This window comes from Erpetoichthys calabaricus, chromosome 12, assembly GCF_900747795.2.
Source record: "Erpetoichthys calabaricus chromosome 12, fErpCal1.3, whole genome shotgun sequence".
Classification (NCBI taxonomy): Eukaryota; Metazoa; Chordata; class Cladistia; order Polypteriformes; family Polypteridae; genus Erpetoichthys; species Erpetoichthys calabaricus.
This window is the reverse complement of record NC_041405.2, coordinates 154,803,503-154,828,161: the sequence shown is the minus strand read 5'-3', so window position 1 is coordinate 154,828,161 and position 24,659 is coordinate 154,803,503. Positions and strand designations below refer to the sequence as shown.

General features: G+C 40.3%; 1 protein-coding gene across 3 annotated transcripts in view; it reads right to left on the bottom strand.

The window, feature by feature from the left end:
• The window catches only part of kdm4b (lysine (K)-specific demethylase 4B), a 349,744-nt gene that overhangs the window by 156,375 nt on the left and 168,710 nt on the right, over positions 1 to 24,659 (bottom strand). For all 3 annotated transcript variants that reach the window (XM_028816605.2, XM_028816603.2, XM_028816604.2), the window contains exon 7: positions 10,137 to 10,240. In XM_028816605.2, the coding sequence (XP_028672438.1) occupies positions 10,137 to 10,240 (104 nt within the window). The remainder of the gene's footprint in view (positions 1 to 10,136; positions 10,241 to 24,659) is intronic.

Genomic DNA, 24,659 nt, shown 5'->3' with positions numbered 1-24,659 from the left:
CACAGATAGACACAGAGGCACGTACCAAATACAACCAGACTTTATTATTTTCTTCACCCGTGGGCGCACGTCTTTCCTGTGACCCACAGGCAATACACAGTCCACAAGCACTATTCCACAACACAACACAATCCTCTCTCCTTTACCACCACTCCTCCTCAGGCTTAGTCCTCCTCCTCCCGACTCTCGCTCTCGAGTGGTGGTGGCTGGCCCTTTTATATCCCACCCGGAAGCGTTCCAGGTGCTTGACCACCTGGACCTAATTGCACTTCCGGGTGGGGCTGAAGATTCTTCCAGCCGGGCTGCTGACTCCATGCAGCTCCCCCTAGCGGCCATCCGAGCCCCCAACCAGGCTGTGGAGGACTCCATCTCCCATGGAGCCATGCGACAGGTTGGGGGATCACCGTCTGTGTCCCGGGGGAGGTACTGAGCTGCCCCTGGAACAGATGTAGCCGGGCATGGGACCCGGCTGTCCACCACAACAGCATGTATTTTGTATAAAGGTGAAAGGTGAAAATGGCTAGAAACCCCAACCCTGCATCATACAGAAACTCACTGGTTCCAGAAAACAAAGTTCCTGCAGTAGGAAAGCGTCTAATGTCTTGGCTCATCAGTGTACTATTAGGATCCTTTCACATCATTCTGTTTGAAGCTACCTTGTTTACTGTGCATTATTAACTACTCTGTATTTTTTTGTCCATTCATTAACATCTAAGACGGGTTGACCTGTAAGTAATCAATGTAGACTTCAGCGTCAATGTTTAAAGTGCATCATGCAATGCATATGTCTCTGTCATATATCATTTGGTATGGGATTTGTAAAAGCAGTGTTAATGTTTGGGAAGAGTCACCTGTTGGAATGACAAATGCAATACATATGTTTCTGTCACAGGTCATTGGGTATGGAATTTGTAAAAGCTGTGTTAATGTTTGTGATGCTCCATCTGATGGAATGACAAATACAATGCATTTTATTCCAACAAATGTTTGTGATGCATCATCTTTTGGAATGACGAGATATAGCAACCGGACGGACACAGCAACACTTCTACTTTTATTAAGGTTTGTACAGGACGGCAAGAAATGGCAGGGAGATCAAGTGTGTAATTGGTCAAGTAGTAAGTCAAGGCATTCTATCCTTCAACCAGGAGGCTGGCAGAAGGTGCCAACACTGCAGCACAGCTGAGGGAATTCCAGAAGTTCTCCTTACCCAGCCAGGAAGACAGCATACTGGAACAACTGGGGGAGATAACCTATGTGAACTATTCACTACTCCAAGACTAGATGGCAGCAACCCTGGACTACGGTACCTGTACGGACACCCACCAGGCATACTGGGAACTGTAGTCCCACCACTTGGTGCTGCAGAGACTTGTGCGCCATACTTTTGTGAGTCTTCTGCCTGACCCAGGGGGTACTTCCTGTGGACAATACCCTGGTACAGGAAGTTCTTCTGGGTCTCGAACTGAGCAAGGCAGAGCTGCTCCACTTATACATGTCAGGAGTGGAGGTGGAAAACACTCGCTGGAAAGGAGTTGAGGAGAGAACAGAGAGAAGAGAAAGAATTACACAAAAGAAGCTAAGAAATTTGACAAATGAGAGGAGACCCTTCAGCCCATCAAGCCTATTTGTTTAGCTGAGCTGTCCCAACATCTCATCCTGATGCTTCTTAAAGGTTCTCAAGGTTTCTGCTTCAACTCCATGTCTCAGTACTTTGTTTCAGAGTCCCACACCTCTTTTCACAAAGAAGTGCTTTCTGGCTTCAGTCCCTTAATGCCCACTGATGTCCTCAAGTACGTGATTTACCCTTAAGCTGAAAGAATGTTGTTGGATCTGCTTTATCAATGCCTTTCAGGATTTAAATGACCTCGATTAGGTATCCACGTAGTCTCCTCTGCTCAGACTGAACAGGTTTAATTCTCTGAGTCTGTCACACTAGGACATGTCCTTAAGTCCCATGATGCACTTGGTTGCTCTCTTCTGCACAGCTTCAAGTGCTGTTGTGTCTTTCCTGTACTGTTGTGACCAGAACTGCACACAGGACTCCAAATGTGCTCTCACCAGTGTGTTATGTAGTTTGAGCAGAACCTCCCTTGATTTAAATACAACACTTTTTATGATATAACCTAACATTTTACTTGCCCTTTTAATTGCTACTGTACATTGTTTAGTCAAAAATGTTGTGCTGTGTTAAGAGAGAGAAATCTGTCAAAGGCAGTCTGTTCAATAAATGTTTGTATTTTGAACCCGGGGCTGTGTCTGTGAGATTGTGTTTTTGGTTGGGGGGGGGGGGGGGTGGCTGCAATGCCCTCTAGTGGTCACAGGTACATTACATAATCTGTAATTTATGAAGCCTGCAGTTGTAGTTTACCTCATTTCAGCCCTCGACTCCTACGCTCGGTGAGGATCTCTTTACAAAAATAAACTAAAGTAAACCACCCAAAAAAGACATCAATCGATTGCAACGAGTGCAAAATGCAGCTGCTAGAATCTTAACTAGGAAAAGAAAATCCGAGCGCATCACCCCAGTCTTAGTGTCACTACACTGGTTACCTTAAAATACTGCTGATGGTTTACAAAGCCTTCAATAATCTCACCCTGTCCTGCCTCTCACCTTACACTCCAAAATATAACCTTAGATCTTCAAATGAGTGTCTGCTTAGAATTCCAAGAGCTAAACTTAAAAGAACTGGTAAGGCGGCCTTCAGCTGTTATGCACCTTAAATCTGGAATACGAGTTTACCAATAGAAATTCGCCAGGCTAATACGGTGGTGCATTTTAAAAAAACTGCTAACAACTCATTACTTTAACATGGCTTTCTCATGGCTTCATTTTAGTTTAATCCTGATACTCTGTATATGCACTGAATTATCATTACCATTCATGGTGGCTCTGTAATCCCCACTAACCTCTACTTTCTCTGCTGTTCTTTTTCCGGTTTTCTGTGGTGGTAATCTGCTCCACCACCACCACCACATGATCAGGGCACCATGCTGTCCCTACATTGATGGATTAAAGGCCAGATGATTGTCATCATCAAGTTCTTCATGTGAACCCTGAATACCATGACGACTGATTGAGGTCATTTATGTTAGGTAGAATGCCTAGAGGGGGCTGGGTGGTCTTGTGGCCTCGGACCCCCTGCAGATTTTATTTTTTTTCTCCAGCTGTCTGGAGTTTTTTTTTTTTTTTCTGTCCTCCCTGGCCATCGGACCTTACATTTATTCTATGTTAATTAGTGTTCCCTAATTCTATTTTCTTATTTATTTTGTCTTTTTTCTCTTTCTTCATTATATAAAGCACTATGAGCTCCATCATTTGTATGAAAATGTGCTCTAGAAATAAATGTTGTTGTTGCTTTAAACGGATTAAATTATCGAGTCGTGGAGCTGAAGCAGGTGTCCTCCTGATCTTTAAAAAACATGGAGATGATATTGTGTGGCAGCCTGCCGTTAGGAGCTCGAAGGAGCTGAATGGTTTCTACTTCTTTGTAAAATTTCTTCTGTTCAAAACGAAGCAGTTTTATGACCGAACCTTCTACAAGATGGGTAACTTTAGACGGCCCCCGTGATTTAGTCTGTGAATCGCCTTCATTCTTATGCAGATAATTCTTTTTATTTTTTTTTTAACCCCCCTGTTGTTCAAGTTTATTCCAACTGCTTTGTCAAAGTGACAGCACACTAATAACCTGAGCCTGCATGCTCGCCGCTGCCTAAATGGAGCCCGGTGGTGTTGGGCAAAGCCAGTTATTGCCTTCTTTTGTCTGCAGGGAGTTGCACTGTGAAGCTGGAAATGCAGCCGCCTGAATTGCCTGACAAATACTCCTCCAGCTAGAAGAATGGAAATCTTTTAATTCCGCACTCTATGTTTAACACAAAACCTGCTCGCCATCATGAAACCCCCTCCGCCATCCATCGTTCTCCCCAAAACTCCCCTACCCCTTCAGCATTTTAACATAGAAATCGGTAAACTGGAATCCAATGTAAGTAATTATTACAGGCTGGCGCTTTTATTTTAAGGCACCGCTCAGCTGAGCTCTTTCCATCTCAGTAGTTACATGTCAGGGTTGGGGGGGAGTTAGTGTTTAACTCTCAAAATTTGCAAACAGTGCAGAATTCAAGAGTTAAACAGTAAGGAAACACGGCTAAACTGCAGGTACAAGTGGCAGAGGGTCTTCAGACCCCTTTAAAAATGGCAAATGTATCCATTTCAAATTAAATCTACAACACAATAAAGACTGCAGAAGGTGAAGGGGAGTGAATCCCTTTTGAATCCACTGGCCACACTAGAATCGGCAAGCAATTCTCTTTTCCTTTCATTTTTATTTTCACAGTGGTGTTCAAAAACAGGTCGGTTTAGACGGCTGCACAGATTGTTAAATTCGAATCAGTATGGAAATACTTGAACTTAATTCCAATTTGTAAACCTGTTTTCCTCTGGTCAGGGTGGGTGAGAGAACATAACCCAGCAGATAAAGATGCAAGGACGGAACCAGCCCTAATAACACAGAACATCTGCCAAATGAGAGGAGGCCACTGTGGTGGGTCAGCTAATAGACAAATGGTCCCGATATCCCTATCCATGTACCTTCTGAAAGTTGTTTCTGCTTCAATTATGTGACTCGGCAGTTCCACATTCATTCCCATGACCCTTTTCATGAAGAAGAAGTGCCTGTTAAGCGCACATCACCCAAACATCTGTCATGCCGATTTAGGATTGTGGATCATGGACAACTACAAATACCAGAGACTGATTGCTAACAATAATAATAATTCTTTACATTTATATAGCGCTTTTCTCACTACTCAAAGCTACAAAGTCCCATTATACAAAGTTATTGTCTGTTATACCTGCATTTTTATCACTCTTTAATTTAATATTGTTTTTTATGCTGCTGCTAGAGTATATGAATTTTCCCTTGGGATTAATAAAGTATCTATCTATCTATCTATCTATCTATCTATCTATCTATCTATCTATCTATCTATCTATCTATCTATCTATCTATCTATCTATCTATCTATCTATCTATCTATCTATCTATCTATCTATCTATCTATCTATCTATCTATCTATCTATCTATCTATCTATCTATCTATCTATCTATCTATCTGAGAACTGCCTGGTTGCCATCTTATCTAGTAAAGCATGTGCAAAAGCATATTGAATTAAAGGACGACACGTCTCAGACTGGGGGATAAATTTGGCATGGCCGGTGGTACCAGACCAGTAACTGGGTGCTATGAGGTGGAAATGCGTTCCCCTGTGTCCCATGTTTAATAAGCGCAAGAGGCACACAGACAGAAGACTTGAGTGTGATGGGACAACCTGATTGCTGTCTGCCAGTATGACGACATTATCACCTGCCTCCTCAGTTTATAAATCAGCTCATTGCTAGCAATGATTTTAATATAAGGATGTCACTCATGAACTACACAAATGGGGAGTTCAACAGAAAACCTTCGTTCTTAAAATATAAAATAACTAAAAAGGCCACCATTACCTGCATTAAATTTGCAATTGACCATCTGGAAGTTCCTGTGGATTTTTGGATGAATGTTCCCTGGACAAGTCAATATAATATTTTAATTACAGTAAGACATTTAGTGAAAGCCCAACAGCACCTGCAGTCCCAGGGAATTAATAACAGGACCCCAGTTTCTTGTTATGGATCTTGGCATCTCGCCACCACTGAGAAAATTACCAATTTATAGAGTCATAAGCCTTCTCGAGCAGGCGTCTAGGAACCCCCTTAAGTAAAGCCAATAAATAATTCTTCAAAAATCATCTTAAATATTCTAGCAAATGTGTCAAATGTGCAATCCAAGCAGCCATTTTTCAAACCCGCTCAACCTGAACAGGGTTGCAGGGAGGTGAGAGGTTATTCGAGTTAGCACTGGATGCAAGGCAGGAACAACCCCTGGACTGGGTGAAAGTCCATTACAGGATGAACACACTCACACACAAACACTCACCGAGGCCAAATTAGCAACCTGAATCCACCTACCCTGCATGTGTTTGGTCTGTGGGAGGAAACCTACACAGACATGGGGAGAACATGCAAACCTCCATGCAGGATGTGAAACTCGGTCTCCCTGACAGCGAGGCAACAGTGCCACCACTACACCACCGTGCCATGCGAAGATGAACATGAAAATAAAAAGGAGAAATGTATGTTTTGGAAATAACCAAAGTAAAGACCTGATGTGAAGTCTGTATAAGAACAACTGGAAACAAGAGGAGATCACGCAGTCCAGCAAGCCCAATTTGTTTAGCTAATAACTAAGCTGTTCTAATAACCCATCCAGATCCTTCTTAAAGTTTCTCAAGGTTTCTGCTTCAACTCCATGTGTCGGTAGTTTGTTTCAGATTCCCATAATTCTTTGAGTAAAGAAGTCCTTCCTTGGCTTCAGTCCTAAATGCACTGCACTTAATTTCCACTGGTGTCCTTGAGTACGTGATTCACAGTTAAGTTGACAAACTTCTGCTCTATCGATTTTAATACTGGCTTTCAGAATTTTGAAGATCTGGATAAGGTCCCAACGCAGTCTCCTCTGCTCTGACTAAACTGGTTTAATTCTGAGACAGTATGACATGTCCTTAAGTCCCATGATGCACTTGGTTGCTCTCCTCTGTGCAGCTTCAAGTGCTGCTATGTCTTTCTTGTACCGGGGGGACCAGAACTGCACCCAGGACTCCAGATGTGGTCTTACTAGTGGATTATACAGTTTGATCGTAACGTCCCTTGACTTATATTCAACAGTTTTTATAAAATAACCTAATATTTTATTTGCCTTTTAATCACTTCTGTACATTGCTCAGATGATGAAAATGTGTCAGCATTAACCCCTAAATCCCTTGCAGTGGCCGCTTCCTGTATGACAGTGTCTCCCATCTTCCGTTCATAATTCACATGATGCTTAATACCAGGACGTCACTACAAAGCTCTACTGTGAAGCAAATGTAGTGTTAGCAAATTAGTGCAGAGATGTTAAAGCTCATGAAGATCAGGGACCCAGGTGCCCAGGGGAGCATCACTGTCAGTGCCACAAGGTCAACAAACATGTGGCCTTGGCCATGTTCTGCCATCTCTAATCCATCTGAACATTAGCCTCGATCCCCCTCAAGAGAAAGATACAAATGGACGCCTCCTGAAAGCCGACAGCAATCCTCATGAGTGAGAGTTGGAGCATTGTCAAGAATATCGACATTTTCCAACCATATTGGAAAGGCCTTGGCCATGTTCTGTCACCTCCAATCCATCTGGACGTCAACCTCGATCTCCATCAAGATAAAGCTACAATTGTACACCTCCATCATTGTCCCGACAATAATCTACACAAATGAGACTTGGAAGATGTCGGCCAGCACTGCTGCCTGTGATTGGATCCTCAACATTTAATTCACTGATTGTGTGACTAGTGAGGAAGGTCTACAGCGGGGGGAGTCAGCTAGTCTCCAGGTCACATCTGCATGATGTCGACTCTGATTAGCCTATCATATTTTTCATATATCTCGAGTAGACATGCACCAGGCTCGCACCAGGCTCCCCCCAGGGGCTAAACGGGAAAGGCGTTGAACTTGAAATGCCTGGCAGAGACCTTTCCTTAACTCTTTTAGGGCGGATGTCGACAAAAGTCGACATCCTGCGATAGAGGGCGACAATCAGCTGTTAATGGTGACAAAACTCACTGTCACGTCACAGGCATTCCCTCTCTGCTTGGAGGAATGTTAGATTCATTGACTCTGCATCTAATCCTTGCATGTGCGTGAGTTGCGAAATGTAAACAAATGTAAATAAAGGCAAGATGGCATCCACATCTCACAAGGCAGCGAAGCGAGTGCAGAACAGAAAATACTCATTATTGCAGAGTCGGACTCTGATTTTTCAGAATCAGATTTTATTGACAGTGATCAGGAGCAAGAGAGTGAGGAGCCGGCATTAGCTGACTGAACACTAGCCGATGCCGCCCCAGCTGATCGGTAGCCAGCTGAGCACATTTGCGCAGCCAATGCACCTACGGCAAGGTTTGCATGGGAGGAATACCCAGACATTGATCCATGGGTGTCGAACTGGCTACTGGACTTCACAAGACGGCATGGCTTGCTGTTGGACACGACAGATTACCAGCCACTGGACTACTTCAATCTGCTCTCTCCTGATGCCACTTTTCAGCTACTGTCAGACGAGACAAGCAGGTATGCAGAGCAATTTTTTGAATCGCAGGATGCGCTTGCTCCGTATTCTCGTTTTTCAAAGTGGAAACCCACAACAAAAGACGAGACCAGTGCAACACGTGTTGTAAGCAGTGCAATGTGGCAATGCATGCAATTGGCTGCTTTGAGCGATACCATACTTTGCAGGATTTTGCTTTGTAACATTTACAGTATGTGAAATCATAGTATGTGAAATCATATAGTATTCAGGCTCATACAACATGCAAAATAGTAACATTTGTCAAAAATAAATATTTTTTTGTTGATTTGATATGTTAAACAATCACTTTGTGTTCTTTTTTTAAAAAAGTTAGTTTTTGGAAAAATATTCAGCCCTGGGAGAAAAGAAACAAAAAAAATTAGCCCTAAAAGAGTTAATGACCTCAAACTAGTCGACATGTCTTGGGATGAAGCTGAAGCGCTTGCAGGGGACCTACAGCAGTGGAGGGACCTTGTTGTCCGATGTGCTCAACAGCATGGCAGGAACCAAGTCTAAGTCTAAGTAGAACTTTGTACTTTTCAATGTTAAACTGCACTGAGATTGGAAGCTTGTCAAAGTCTTCTTCAATTGTTTTTTGCTGCCTTCTCAGTATCTGCTATGCTATTCCCCCAATTTTAGTAACATTTAAAAATTTCAAAAGTTTATTAACTATAAAAGAAAAATCTGTCATTAATATAAATCAGAAAAAAAAACAGTTGAAGGACAGACCCCACTGAGTGATGACCTCACTCCAGCCTCCTTTTGTTGGTACTCTTTGTAACTCATGTAACTTGAGGTCCAGCTTTGTAGGTTACGTCCCATGTCTACCGTTTCAAGTTTTCGGTCATTTCAATTTGGATGGGCATGCCTTCGTAAATGATACGAAAACTGTTTGTGTGGATGGAGATCATTTTCATTTAAAAACGCCATGAAATGTAATAGTGAAGACATAGCCTAAGATTATTAGGCTGACATAGGTCACCTCATTGTGCTAATGTCCACCTCTGTGTCCAAGTGTACTTTAAAGAATTATAGGAATTTATCAGTAAGTTGTTTTAAAGCACATGTGTTAAGGTTGTTCATTTTAGATGTTGTGAGTGCCATGGAGAACAGACAGGCATCCTGGCTGAATGATGGCATGACCTCCTACCAAAATAAAAGGTGCCAGGGGATGGATGAACAGAAGCCAGAGGCCAGGAGTTCCATCCTACATACATTTAGGTGGCAGTAGTACTTTATGGGAACTGGAGTCCGGAACTGCAACCCTCTCAGGCTGCTATAAGGGGACACTGTCGGGGGAAGAATGCCCTGGTTCCCAAACAACCTGGAATTGCTTCCCACAAGTCATTCGGGTTATCTGAAGGCTTTCCGGATCCAGCGTAAAAGGAGCCTTCTGCCTTACCTTTTTGTATGTTAATTCGCTGTGTTTTATTGTATAAAGTGGTGCTAGGAGGATTAAAAATCCATTATTTGAGACTGTGACTGGGTGGAGCATTATTGGGTCTGATGTTGGAGCTTGATGGCACCCCCTAGTGGTTACAAGGGTTTCTTTGCAATCCCAATAAGTATATTTGAAAAATGAAGGATTCCTTGTGGTTCTATACATTAAAACCAAATAAATCGCAAAAAGAGCCAGGCAGCAGCATTTCAAAGTCATCTAATTTTCCTTGTGGTCACCACTTAGTGAATACCGAGAGGTGTTTTCGTCTGTAGGGATGCTGTTCTGCTCTTGGGGTGAAAGTACTCATCGCGCCCATTTAGATTATCCTGTTTAAGGTTCATTACACGCAGGATATACTTGGTTACTTAACTTCACAATGGATGCTTAGTTGGCTCAAATTCAATTCAGTCACAAACAGCAGGGTGGGATGTGGGCGACACTCAGTTTCAGTTTCACACACAGAGGAAAGAAGAACGAAACAAAACAAAAAACCTACCCTGTCGAAGGGGATGCTGTATTTCTTCAGAATGGAGGGTGAAATCAGGGTCATTTTATGCCTTAGAAAAGCATCACAGCCTTGAGAACTGCCGGGGAAGAAACCTGGAGTGTGCAAAACAAAGAGACATAAACATTATTCAAAATTACATAACCATATAAAAGATGACAACAGGTGGTAACTTTAAAATGCTTTCAGATAACTTGTTAATCAGTTCATGGGAAGAGAGTTTAAAAAAAAAATTAAAAAGGAACATGGCTTACAAGATAACAGAATTCCATCTATGCTTATTATTACAGTGTGGACCAGTTAGAAAACACAAATACATCCACCTTAATAATAAGATAAGTGTCTGTGTGTATCTGTGTCTCCATCATTCCAACAGATGGCACATTAAAAAAAATTGTTGCAATAAAATGTATTACATTTGTTATTCCAACAGATGGCGCATTACAAACATTAACACTGCTTTTACAAATCCCATAACCAAATGGCATATAGCAGAGACATAGGCACGGCATTTGTCATTTAAACAGGTGGCGCATCACAAACGTTAACCCTGCTTTTATGAATACCATAGAAAATGGCATATAACAGAGACGTATGCATTGCATTTATCACTCCAACAGATGGTGCATCACAAATATTAACACTGCTTTTGCGAATCCCATACCAAATGGAATATAGCACAGACATATGCATGGCATTTGTCATTCCAACAGGCAGCACATCACAAATGTTAACCCTGCTTTTATAAATACCATACCAAATGATATACAACAGAGACATATGAATTGCACTTATCATTCCAAAAGATGACACATCACAATCATTAACACTGCTTTTATAAATACCATACCAAATTATGTGGTAGTTGAGTCATGGCAACTGGACTCCGTTCTTGTTAGGTAGATACGTTTCATTGCTCATCCAAGCAGCTTCATCAGTCTGGTCTCTAACAACATTCCTCAGACTGAAGAAGCTGCTTGGATGAGCATTGAAATGTATCGACCTAACAAGAACAAAGTCCAGTTGCCATGACTCAACTACTGGATAATTTCACCTGGATGACTGAGAATCTTCACAGATACATACCAAATGATATATAACAGAGGCATATGAATTGCATTTATCATTCCAACACATGGTGCATCACACTCATTAACACTGCTTTTAGAAATCCCATACCAAATGGTATACAGCAGACACATATGCACTGCAGTGTATCAAGAAATGTGACTGGGGCTCCTTTATACCAACAGTAATACCCCTGTATAGCACCTCACTGGGACTAGGACTGCCAAATCAGAAGTTGTCTTTCTACTTAATTTTCTTTGTTTTTAGTCATTCTGTTGTGTGTTCAGACTACAGTGTGCTTGGATATGAATTATTTATTTGTCTATTTATTTATGTATTTATTTATTCAAAGAGCTTCTGTCATTTAACATTAACACTTAACATTTCTCACAAATTTCTCCCTGTGGAGAGAGAGAGAGAGAGAGAGAGAGAGAGAGAGAGAGAGAGAGAGAGAAAGAAAGAAAGAAAGAAAGAAAGAAAGAAAGAAAGAGCATTCATTCATTTGATCTATCCATGTATCGAGCCATCTGTACGAATATGTGGAGCAATGGTGTGGAATTGCAGCAGGCACCTCATGTGGGGGGCTCTTAAGGTAGAAAGAGCCAGTAGGATTTTATTTGCATTGTTTACCTGCTCCCACTTATTTAGCCTCCTCTGTGTCGGACTCGTGTTTCCTGCCTTGCACCTTATGCTGCTAGAATAGGCTCCAGCAGCATCCTGCGAGTCTCAACCAGATAAAACAGATTTGAGAATGCAATGTCATGTCCCATTGTTCATTGAGAAAACAGTTGCCAAATCATATAAAAATCAAGCAGGTTTAATATCACCCCATTCTTCAAAGATTTATGTGTGTAAAGCAGTGTGTGATGCCAACAGAAACAGAAGCACAACCCTGATAAAGAGGAGCTAATATTCGATTTTGCAAACCTGCACTCAAGGTGGTATGGTGTCCTCATATTGACAGCTTCCTGTTGTGTATAGAACGTGTTACAAAGGTTCAATAATTCTCACAAATAATTTATATCCTGGGTTTAATATTGTATGTAGAATGGGTTACAAAGATTTAATAATGCATAAGAAATAATTCATATACGGGGGTTTAATATTGAATGCAGAAACCATTCCAAAGATGTTTAAATAATGCAACGAGAAAAAATTCATATACTGCGTTTAGAAGCATTACGGAAAGGTTTAATAGTGCATGAGGAATAACTTATACAGGGGGTTTAATACCGTATATAGAAAAGCATTACACAAGGGTGCAACAATGCATGCATAATACGATGAAGGCACAGAAACGCAGAGGCACTATACAAAGTGTGGGAAGGTAATATTCATAGTGCCCAAGGAAAATACGGCAAGGCATTCAAAGGTCCAGTTAATGTTAATGTATGGATTACGCCTTTGGAGTTGCATACAGGAGATGTGAACTAGGGCAGTATGGTGGCTCAGTTGTTCAGCTGTTATGTCTCCGCCAGTATTCCACCCCTAGTTGAGGTTCAGATTCATGTTTTATATCGGTTTTGTTCAATTTACATTCTTTTGTCTAGGTTAACATTATTATTTACTTAGTTTCTGTATACATACCCTTTGTTACGTGCCTTGTGGTTTGTGGGTGCTTCCCCAAGAGGCGGGTCCACCTCCTGCCCACCAACACTGGAGAATGCCCCTAAGCCCTATAAAGGATTTCTCACAGCTCCTGACGGTTCCTCTGAACGAACTACAGAGTTGGTGAGAGTCTATTTTATATTTTGAGAATTGTGTCTTCTGGATGTTTCATCTTGCCTTGCTAGAAACTCCTTTTTGCCATTTTGTGCTCCACAGAACTTCATGTTAATACAGAGCATTTTCATATCAATAAACCTTTTATTTTATAAAGATTCTACATGACTCTCTGTGTTGCTAGCCAGGCTCTTTGTAAAATGGGTTTTCCCCCTCTAGTGGGCATTTTTGGTACTGAAACCAGACATTATAGACATCAGTGGTAACCTACAAAACTGGAGCTCAAGTTAGTTGACTGGAAAGAGACAAAAGAATAAGAAAAGAATTTGGGTCATTGGTAGAGGGGCTTTCCTGGGTCCATTACTATTTCTGATATACATTGGTTCTGATGTATTGATAATTTGATTTGAGTGATTCTGGGTTAACACTAAAAAATTTGGTTTAACGGAGAAAACAACAACAACAACAACAACATTTATTTATATAGCACATTTTCACAGAAATAATGTAGCTCAAAGTGCTTTACATGATGAAGAAAGAGAAAAAAGACAAAGTAAGAATCAAAATAAGAGAACACTAATTAACATAGAATAAAAGCTGAAAGTGTTACACATGGGCAAAAGGAACATCAGTTATAAATACAAGATTGGTGACACTGACCTACAGGAAGCAACCTCTGAAAAAAACTGAAGGGTTTATGTTGACACATTGTTTTCACCACCTAAGCAATGTGCAGAAGCGATTAACAATGCAAATAATATGTTAGGTTACATCATAAAAACTGATGTATTTAAATCAAGGGACTTTATGCTCAAACTACATAATGCACTGGTGAGACTACATCTGGAGTCCTGTGTGCAGTTCTGGTCACCAAAGCAGAACTCAGAGATGTGCAGACAAGTGCAACCAGGTGCATCCTGGGACTTAAGGACATGTCCTGGGGTACTGTGACAGACTCAGAGAATTAAACCTGTTCAGCCTTCAGCAGAGGAGAGTGTGTGGGGCCCTAATAAAGTAGACTGTGTTGGGACTGTGAGAGTTGAATTTTACAGTTAAATATCATTATCAATATTTGACACTGAATGACTTTTGGAAAGCATTTTAATTAAAGCCTCTTGAGTCCTGCTCTTACTCTGTGCACAAGTACTGATAAGAAACCCAGTAAAGAGCAGTAGACATTCTGACTCCATGGGTACGTTTATTAGTAACTTGAATCTAACATGAGAAATGCCCACTAATCACGCACTACTGTGCATTCAAAGTGTCATCAACAGCTGTAATTTAGTCATCTCCTTCATGGTATTCCACACGTGTGTAAATACATTATTCTCCCCATCCTGAAATGGCTCCCCGAATTTGACTTTGACAGGACCTAATCCAGATCTTCAAAATCCTTAAAGGCATCCATCAAGTAGATCCAGCAGCATTCTTTAACTAAACTGAATTGACTAGAGATTAAGAAGAAGTGCATTTAAAACTCAAGCCAGAAAGCACTTTTTTTTTTTACTTTGAGAGCTGTGGGACTCTGAATCAAAAACCAAGGGCATGGAGATGAAGTAGAAAAACCTTTATAACCTTTAAGAAGGATCTGGGAGAGATGCTGGGACGGTTGAGCTATTAGCTAATCTAACAAGCCTGATGGAGTGAATGGTCTTCTTTCGTTTCTTAAATTCCTTATGTACTCTGGAAATGTACGCACCTGCCTTTACCTTACTTTTATTCTATGTTAATTAGTGTTCTCTTATTTTAATTCTTACTTTGTCTTTTTCCTCTTTCTTCATCATGTAAAGCACTTTGAGCTACATTATTTGCATGAAAATGTGCTATATAAATAAATGTTGTTGTTTGCAAAGTTGCTATGGTGATATCATACCCAGAGAATTCTAGGCAGGATTGGCATAGAAACGCCTGACACATTTGCTCTTAAATACCGGCGCCCATAGAAAAATAAAAATGTTGTTGTGGCTTAATCCTAAAAACACTGAACTTCTTCAAATCATCACTGAACAACTAAACTGAATCTTTGAATTCTGAAACCCCCTTAGGAGACTGTCGTGCATGTGCAGCTGTGAATCACCTTATCGGCTCAACTCAGGTATGCGATAACACTCTGGGATGAGAAGAGGGCACTGTTGCTAACAGTCTTGTCTCTTTCCTCCGAGAAGCAGCCCCTTGAGGATGAATGACTACAACCTCCTTCCTGTAAGCTGACAATGACGATGATGCCACCGCCACCTCTTCCGGTCTGAATGAAATAAAGAAGGCCATTCCTGGAATGTGGAGTCTCAGTCTACTGAACTACTGCAGGATGGAGCTTCGTAGACGAGCCGCAGCGAAGAGCCATCAATGGTGATCACTATTTTCTTTACTGTGTGCTTGTGCCATCGAGTGCCTGTTCATTTTGATAGGAATGTTTTTTTTTCTTTTATTATTAAAAGGGGGTGGCGGTTTTGGCACCTCAATTTTTATTTGGACTTGTCTGTCCCCTCGAACCGCAACCGTCATAAACATCATAAAAAATGCTGATTATAACAGTGTTAGGTCAATATAATAGTGCATTACAAGGTGGGCAAGAAAGGATAAGTAAGGACAGACCTCCTCCACTCTTGACAAATGAATTCTGTGAACACACAGAGAGGTTTAAGAGATTTAAAAATGAAATATGCTCACGTATATATACACACACACACACACACACACACACACACACAGAGGCAAGCGCTCACTGCTCCAGATCAAGAAATCCCGCCGGTTGCAGTTTACCTGATATAAACTGCTCTAATTCATTGCACAAGGGTTTGAAGGTTTAATTTAGCACTCAAAGCCTTGGCACCATCTATTATTTAAACAACCCGGACTCTTCAAACCTTTTCAAAGGGAATGCCTAATGCAAGCTTGGGGCTGGCTAGGGAGAAGCCTAACAAATCACACACTTCAAGATGCTGCGCTGGCCCAAGTGTTTCCAAAGGGGCCTGAATATTTCAAGGATGCCATCTCTACTGGAGACAAACTAAGGCAAGTAAAGAGAGGGATTAAACAACAAGAAAAAAAGAAGAAGAAGAAGGGAAAAAGAGAGTGTTTGAATTGGCCCTCCAAAGCACCGATTGGCTTTACACCGAGACCGTCACCATTTGAAAATGACAAGGATTTCTACAAGACCGTGGATTATTGAGCTCAGACAAACTGTAAATGCAGCTGGCTCTCCTCTCGGCATCCGCCTTTGACAACGGCAGCCTGTAAGTAGCTGGTAAAATGCTATGAGTGATACGGGAGACCCCAAAGTGATTCTGAATAAGGGAAAGAATAAAGGATGCATAAAAAAGCCCCTACTCAGAAAAGGATGCCTTAAAAGACATGATGGATGTGACAAAGATCTATGAGGACGGCCCTCGAACAACCCCTACAAGCAGAACAGTAAAACTGTCATGTCTTCAAGTTTCAGCCAGTGTGTGTGCCTGGCTAACTTTTATTTTCCTTCCTTGTGCCTCCCTTTGATTGATCAAAGGCTGGGTTACTCAAACTTTACGGTGTCACAACCCATTTTTATTTGTGACCCACAAAGGTCGCCCATCTTGATGAAACAAGCACAAATATCAAAAATTTCACCCTTGTTAAATAGAACAGAGGGTAGTTGTTCCCCTTGCTAAACGGAGCACAAATGTCAGAACACGATGTAGTGTCCCCCCTTAGTAAATTTAGCGCAAATGTGGGAACAGGGATGAGTATTCGCCAAGGTAAAACGAGCGCAGAGGTTGGAATGAGGGGAGAAGGTGAATTTCAGAACGGGAGGTAGTGTTCCCCTTGGTAAAATGAGTATGACAATTGGAACAGGGGGTAGTGTTCCCCTTGGTAAACTGAGCGAAACATGTTGGAACAGGGGGTAGTGCTCCACTGGGTAAACTGAACACGAATGTTGGAATGGAGGCATTGTACCATTTGGTAAAGCAAGTACGAATGTCAGAACAAGAAGTGGTAAATTGAGTGTGAATGTTAGAATGGGGCGTAGTGTTCCCCTTGCTAAATGGAGTTTGAATGTTGAAGCTGGTGGCTCCCCCTTGATGAAATGAGTATGGGGTTTTTGATCATCAGATCAACGATGAATACAGGTATAAATATCATGCGACCCATCGACCATCTCTTAATCATTATTTAAAAATTAAGTAGATATAGTCACCAATTTTTAACACTTCTACTGTTTGGTAATATGATATGTGTGAAGATGGGGAATTTTGAGTTTGAAAATTTTTATCCAAAGTCTATGCAAACTTATGGCATTACCCGCATCTAATATAGTGTGTTTCCTTTCTGTAATGTCTATCTATCTTATATAGTGCCTTTCATATCTATCTATCTATCTATCTATCTTATATAGTGCCTTTTATACATCTCTATCACTCTATCTATTATATAGTGCCTTTTATATCTATCTGTCTATCTGATATAGTGCCTTGCATGTCTCTATCTCTATATCTGTGTATCTATTATATAGTGCCTTTCATATCTATCTATCTCTTATATAGCGCCTTCCCCACCCAGTCATCCAATATAGTGCGTATCTATTATATAGTGCCTTTCATATCTATCTATCTATCTATCTATCTATCTATCTTATATAGCGCCTTCCCCACCCAGTTATCCAATATAGTGCCTTCTCTGTCCCTCCAATATAGTGTCTATCCCATCCATTTATCTATGTATCTAACTAATATAGTGTCCTTTCTATCCATCTATCTGTCTATTGATCTAATATAGCACCCTTCATATCCATCTATCTATTTCAAACAGTCTGATAGTCTGTGCCACTTTTCACGTTTTGAACACGAACACAGGGGTGCACGTGTGTTCCCAAGCTCCTTTAACGTGTTCACTTACAAACACACGGTCTTCACTCCAAACACCCCGTCTCTCATATATGGTATATTACAGTATATTACAGAAACTGATTTATGCATCAGGTGTCCATAAATATATGAATCTGTGCAAATATCCAGTATATACTTTTAATAATAGATTTTATTTATATAACGCCTTTCTCATGCTTTTGAAGGTTTACATATTATAATAAAAAAAATATATATCTCAAGTTAAGATTGCTATACATTCTTTATGTGCCTACTTTGAGTATAAACAGTAAAAGTATTTAGGCATGTACAGTATGTGAATTTTGCTGTTGGTATGATTAACAATTCATTTACTCTTGGGCACAGACTATTTATACACAGTATACTTCACACACAATTTTTGATTTACTGTATTTCCACATATGGTTAATGCAGTTTAAATATGTACAGTATGTGAATATTCTGTCAAAGAATTAGGCGTACAGAATGTTAGGTCCATTGACATATTGTCACGTGTACAGAGTACTTGCATGTGCTAAGCTACATACACACACAAAACACATGATCAGACCTGCACCATTAGTAGTGAGCAGAGATACCCGACTTCAGAACTTGTGTCCTCCTTTCCTCCTGTCACTTGCCACTCCTAACCTCATCCTCGGGTACTGAACTTTGGCCAGACATTTTGACTCTCATGTTTGGTAGGCTCCAGCTCTTACAGCTTCTGACCCAGACGTGCTTGCTGACCTTTGTTTCTGCCACATCTCCTGTTCCACTGCTACGATGGGCTCATTAGGTTTTAGGTCCACCCGCCCAAGCTTTCATTATTAATAAGTCCACCAGGAAATGTAACAGGCGGATAAGAAATGAAGAAAGGCAGGAGAAGAGACAAGTAAAAGAAAATGGAGAGACTTCATTAGTCTGCAGAGAAGTTGAGGGCCCAGTCAGGAGTCCTCGGGAGACACTGGGGCGTCAATCAAGGACCCTCACAAGATTCAAGTACAGCTTAGTGCCTAATGAGCCCTGAGAATATGTGGGGACGCCTCATCATGGAGCCAGCTAGGAGGCGTTTTTGTTGAATGCTTAAGAAATTACTTTTATAGACTCACCTCACGTCTCAGGGCGCTTTATGCCACACGGGAGAGGTTTCCCAAGGATTTTTAATTAAGGGGATTCAAAGATCCAATTTAGAAAACTCCTACTGCTGGCAGTCGGTCCAGTCAGACAAGCTTGTCGTGCAGACAGAATAAAATGAACTTAATCCACATTTGATGTTCCCCTCCACTCCTTTCTTGTCACACTCAAATTTAAAGCACAAAAAAACAGCAGACTGCAAACACAGTGATGGATGCCACAGCCTCTTAATAGCAGCAAAAAAAACATTCACTCAGTTCATTCACTTAGGATAACCATACCAACACTGGGCAAGGCCTTCTTTTGTTTTTAATATCCGTCTGTCTTTTTATAAAGGGCATTTAATATCTATCTATCTATCCACTGTATAGTGCCTATAATATCTACCTACTACATAGGGCCTTTCAAATCCATGCATCCCTCATATAGTGCCTTTAATATTCATCTTTCTCTTAATTATACAATGCCTTTCATAGCTATTTATCTATACATATATAACAATATATACAGTCAAAGTAAAAAGTATGTGAACCCTTAGGAATTATCAATACTTATGTCGAATTCCCTTATAAAAAACATGGTAGTATCTTCATGTCAGTCACAATAATGAACAAACACAGTCTCCTATAACTAAAGATACACAAATTTTCAGAGAATTTTTGACCATATTGAATAAATCATTCAAACTGTGAAACTGAAGGTTGGAAAAAATAAGTGAACCCTAAGCTAATGACTTTTTAAAAAGCTCATTGCAGTCCGAATTTCGCACACCTGGAGTCCATTTAATGAAACGAGCTCAGAGGTGTGGCCTAGAATGACTTTGATTGATCACAAACACTATAAAGTTTGAGTCTGAGCTTTTGACAAGAAGCATATCCAGATGGGAATCATGTTGCGCCTGAAGAACTACGATCGAGAATTGTTAATCTACATAAAGCTGGAAAGGGTTACAAAGTCATCTCAAAGATTTGAGATATCCATCAGTCTACTGTTAGGCAAGTTGTCTATAAATTGAAACAATTTGGCATCGTAGCTTCTCTGCCTATTAGTGGGTGCCCTGCCAAGATGACCCCAAGAGCACAACGCAAAGTCAGCAATAAGGTAAAGAAAAACCCTAGAGTGATAGCAAAGGACTTGAAGGGCTAACTAACACCTCTGTTCATGAGTCAACTATACGCAAAACATTGAACAAGAAAGGAGTCCATGGCAGGACACCAAAAAGGAAGCCACAGCTATCAATAAAGAACATTGTTGAACGCCTGAAGTTTGCGAAAGAGCACTTGGACACTCCACAACAGTACTGGGAAAATGTTTTGTGGAGTGATGAGACCAAAATTGAACTATTTGGGAGGAACAAGCAGAACTTCATTTGGCGTAAAAAGGGCACTGCATATCAACATCAAAACATCATCCCTGCAGTAAAGTATGGTGGAGGGAACATCATGATTTGGGCCTGCTTTGCTGCATCAGGGCATGGACAGCTTGCCATCATTGAGGGGAAAATGATGAATTCACAAGTTTATCAACAAATTCTCCAGGATAATGTGAGGGTGTCTGTCCGTCAACTTAAGCTCAGAAGAGGCTGGGTGATGCAACCGGACAATGACCCCAAACTTCGTAGCAAATCCACAGCACAATGGCTTCAGAAGAACAAACTCGGCCTTTTGGAGTGGCCCAGTCAGAGCCCAGATCTCAATCCTATTGACTTGAAGAGAGACATACACAGAAGACAACCAGATAATATGGAAGAGTTAAGGCAGTTCTGCAGGGAAGAATGGGCTCAAATTCCCCCCCAGCACGATGTGCAGGTCTGATCTGCAATTACAGAAAGCGCTTGGTTGAGGTCACTGTTGCCAAAGGAGGGTCAATCAGTTATTAAATCCCAAGGTTCACTTACTTTTTCCACTACCACTGTGAACGTTGAATGTGTTCGTAAAATAAAGACATGAAAGAGTAGAATTGTTTGTGTATCATTGGCTTAAACTCATTGTGTAGATCAGTACCTGTGACTTAGATGAAGATCAGATCACTTTTTATGACCAATTCGTGCAGTAAACCAGATAATTCCAAAGGGTTCACATACTTTTTACTTTGACTGTATAAGTCAATGTATGTGTGTATGTATGTATGTTCCAGCATCACTTCCAAACGGCTGGAGAAATTTTCATGAAACTTGGTACATGTGTTTCTCATTGGTTGACTAAATATACAGTAGGGTGAAATCAACCCTAACCCACCCCCTTCTGAGTAGGGTGGGGGTGATCTTGCAGTCACCAGAGGACGAACTGGAGGCGACTGCCAGCATTCTTTATGTTTGAGCAGCACCGCGCCCCTGTTGCTTTTGAAACTAAATAGAGTTGGCCAGTTCCGAGCGTCAACTGGATGATAACATACATACAAGACCACAAGACAAGCACATTAGTGAGTCTTCATTGTTGGTTAATTTATTTTTATTTTTAAAGTTGTTTTTTTTATATATTTTTCTAAAGCAATTAAAAAAAACAAAAAAAACCCACTATTTTCCTCCCGGGCAACGCTGGGTATTTCAGCTAGTCTACTATATAGTGTCTTTCATATCCACTTATCTCTATCATACAGTGCCTTTAATATTTATCTTTAATTTCCATCTATCTACAGTATGTATCTACTGTATAGTGCCTTTCATTCCCATTTATGTATCACTGTTGTGATGTTAAATTTTGCATACAAGTTGATAAATATTTTGTATGTCTTTATTTGTAACTTAGACAAAGCAAAGTAATATTAGTGTTACATTATACATAATAACAGCAATGGTTTGATGGTTTAAGAACCCCTTCTCCCCTTTTAGGACTGAGTCTCTTTGTAATTTTACGACAGGGTCAGGTGAAGTGCCTCACACCAGTTTGGCTAATATATCTCTGCTAAAGTCTCTCAGTCAACCCCCGTAGGAAAGCCAGGCTGCCTAACTGCCAAGCTTCACCTTAACACATGGTTTGGAGGGCAGGTGTGAAGATGTTCTATTCCCCCACTGGTCTGAAGTATGGCTGTTTGGAACTGGCTTGTATCAGAAGCCTTTAAGTCCCATGACGCCCTATTGGCTGTAGGTGTTGGACAGAAAACCTATAAATTGGCTTGCTTTACCTCACCCTCTCTCTCTTACCAAACTGATGAAAGAGCATCTCACATATCATTAACTGAAAAGGACAACGCAATGAAGAGCACAGCTCGGCAGCCATATTGAAACAGGCACGAGGCCTGTTCTGAAGAAAGCTGACCAGCAATGAGGACTTAACTGGAGACATTTTAAGTGACTAACAAGTCTGTGTGCTGCCAGAAACTACACAGCAGCATTTACCACGTTGTATGGTTGCTGGTATTCACTTGTACTTTGCTTATTGTTACTATTTATGAATATTATCAATAATACATTATTTAAGTTGTAACTTAACTCCTGCTTATCTTTTACTGCACCTAATTGCCTGAAGTTATAAATGTAAAGGGAAGGTAGAGAGAAGTTATGTGGTACAGTACCTTATAAACAGTGGTAAGTCTGGAAGATTTGAGGCCTTCTGACAAAGACTACATATTAATAATACAAAAGGTGGAAGTAGAGGAAATATATTATTCTACCAAGACAAAATAATCACATAATGCCTTTTACATCCATCTACTGTATATTTTAACCAGTGTCTTTAATTTCTCTCTCTCTATACATCTACTTTAGAATGACTTTCATATCCATCTCTCTATCAATCTCTCTATCAATAGTGCCTTTAACATATATCTGCTATATAGTGCCTAAAATATCCTGCTACTATATTGTCTTTAATATCCATCTATCTGTTATACAGTGCCTATTTAATTTAATATTGTTCTTTATCAGTATGCTGCTGCTAGAGTATGTGAATTTCCCCTTGGGATTAATAAAGTATCTATCTATCTATCTATCTATCTATCTATCTATCTATCTATCTATCTATCTATCTATCTATCTATCTATCTATCTATCTATCTATCTACCTACCTACCTACCTACCATATAATGCCTTTCATATCCATCTATCTATATCTACCATATAGTGCCGTTCACTCTATCATATAGTGCCTTTCATATCCATCTATCTAGTATATAGTGCCGTTCACTCTATCATATTGTGCCTTTCTTTTTTTTTATATTTTTATTTTATTAGTTTTCATTGTAATCATTCCATACAAACAGATCAATTTATAATCCAACAAATTTGAAGACAAATCAAACCCCTTTCTTATCCATCTATCATATAGTGCCTTTAAAATCCATCTACCTACTTTATAGTGCCTATAATATCTATCTATATATCTCTTATACAGTGGCTTTCATAACTACCTACCTACTATAGTGCGTTCATATCCATCTATCTGTTATATAGTGCCTTCAATATCTATCTGTCTACTATACAGTGCCTTTCATATCAATATATCTATTATATAGTGCACATAATATCTATCTTTTAACAATATAGTGCCTTTAGCATCTATCTACCTATTATATAGTGCCTATTATATCTATCTATCTGTTATATAGTGCCTTTCACATCTACCCATCTGTCTATATAGTGCCTTTAATGTCCATCTATCTATTGTTTTGTACTGTGCCATGTTTCACTGCATGCCAGTTTATATTTTATTGTTTTTCTAAACTTGGAATTGTATGAACCACTCAGGGGTTGTAAAACGAAATGTGCAACAAAACTAATAAAGTGAATTGAACTGAAACCATCACACCTTATTAACACCGACAAGCTCTAATGTAGTTAAAATTCTGTAATTGATTCAAGTACAGAAGTAAAATGTGTTTAAAAAATTAAATATCCCTTCCATAAAATGGCCAAGTGCAGCCATGGCATGCATCCCTAATGGACCTCCCTGTCCCCCTTAAAAGCCAGTCTGCTCAAAAAGCTCGATCTGGCTGAACAGTGAGACTCGGCCGTAGAGTCACTTAAAGGCATCGAGGACGTCTGTGCTGCTCCATCTGAAGAGACCTCTTGTCACAAGCCATTAGATGACTCATCTAGAAATTAAAGCTCAGTGTTATCTCGCTGCAGTTAAAAACCTCCATTTGGAGGAATCTCACCCATTCTATAGCACCACAAGGTCATTATGACACAGACGATAATCGCACACACTGCCTCCTTCTCCCTGGTCTCTGCTGCTCCTTTAACACGCATACGGCTCACAGGATGAATTTCTCCATTGTGCTTTCTCAAGTGAGCTTGTGGCAGGAAAACCGAAGCAGCCGCTCGGCTAATTGCAATAATTAAACGGCTCTTTAAATCGGGTACATGGTTACAAAATGCCCCTCATTTGCCTCAGTTCAATATGTGCTCTCACTTTACAACAGCTAATGGATGCAAGTGCCAGCTACAAGACCAATAAAATCACACAGCGCATGCAAACCTGCGCTCCAAATCCAATACATTTGAAGTTATCAGGCTTTATCAAATTATGTATGATTTTTTTTTCACATTTGGGCAAAAAGGTTGAAATACTCTGGAAGTCAACAAGTTCAAAGTCCACATAAAGCAGGAAATCCTGTGTGATTGTAATTTCCATGTTACTGAATTCAATTCAAACCCAACAAAGAAAAATTGAATTCAGCACATTCTAAAGCCCCACTGCCATAACACAAGGAGACCACTGTCAAGCTGAATGTTATGATCTGAATACACAATGGGGGTCTCAAAGTGGAAGTACACCTTATGTGAATGACTGGAAGTCATAATGAACT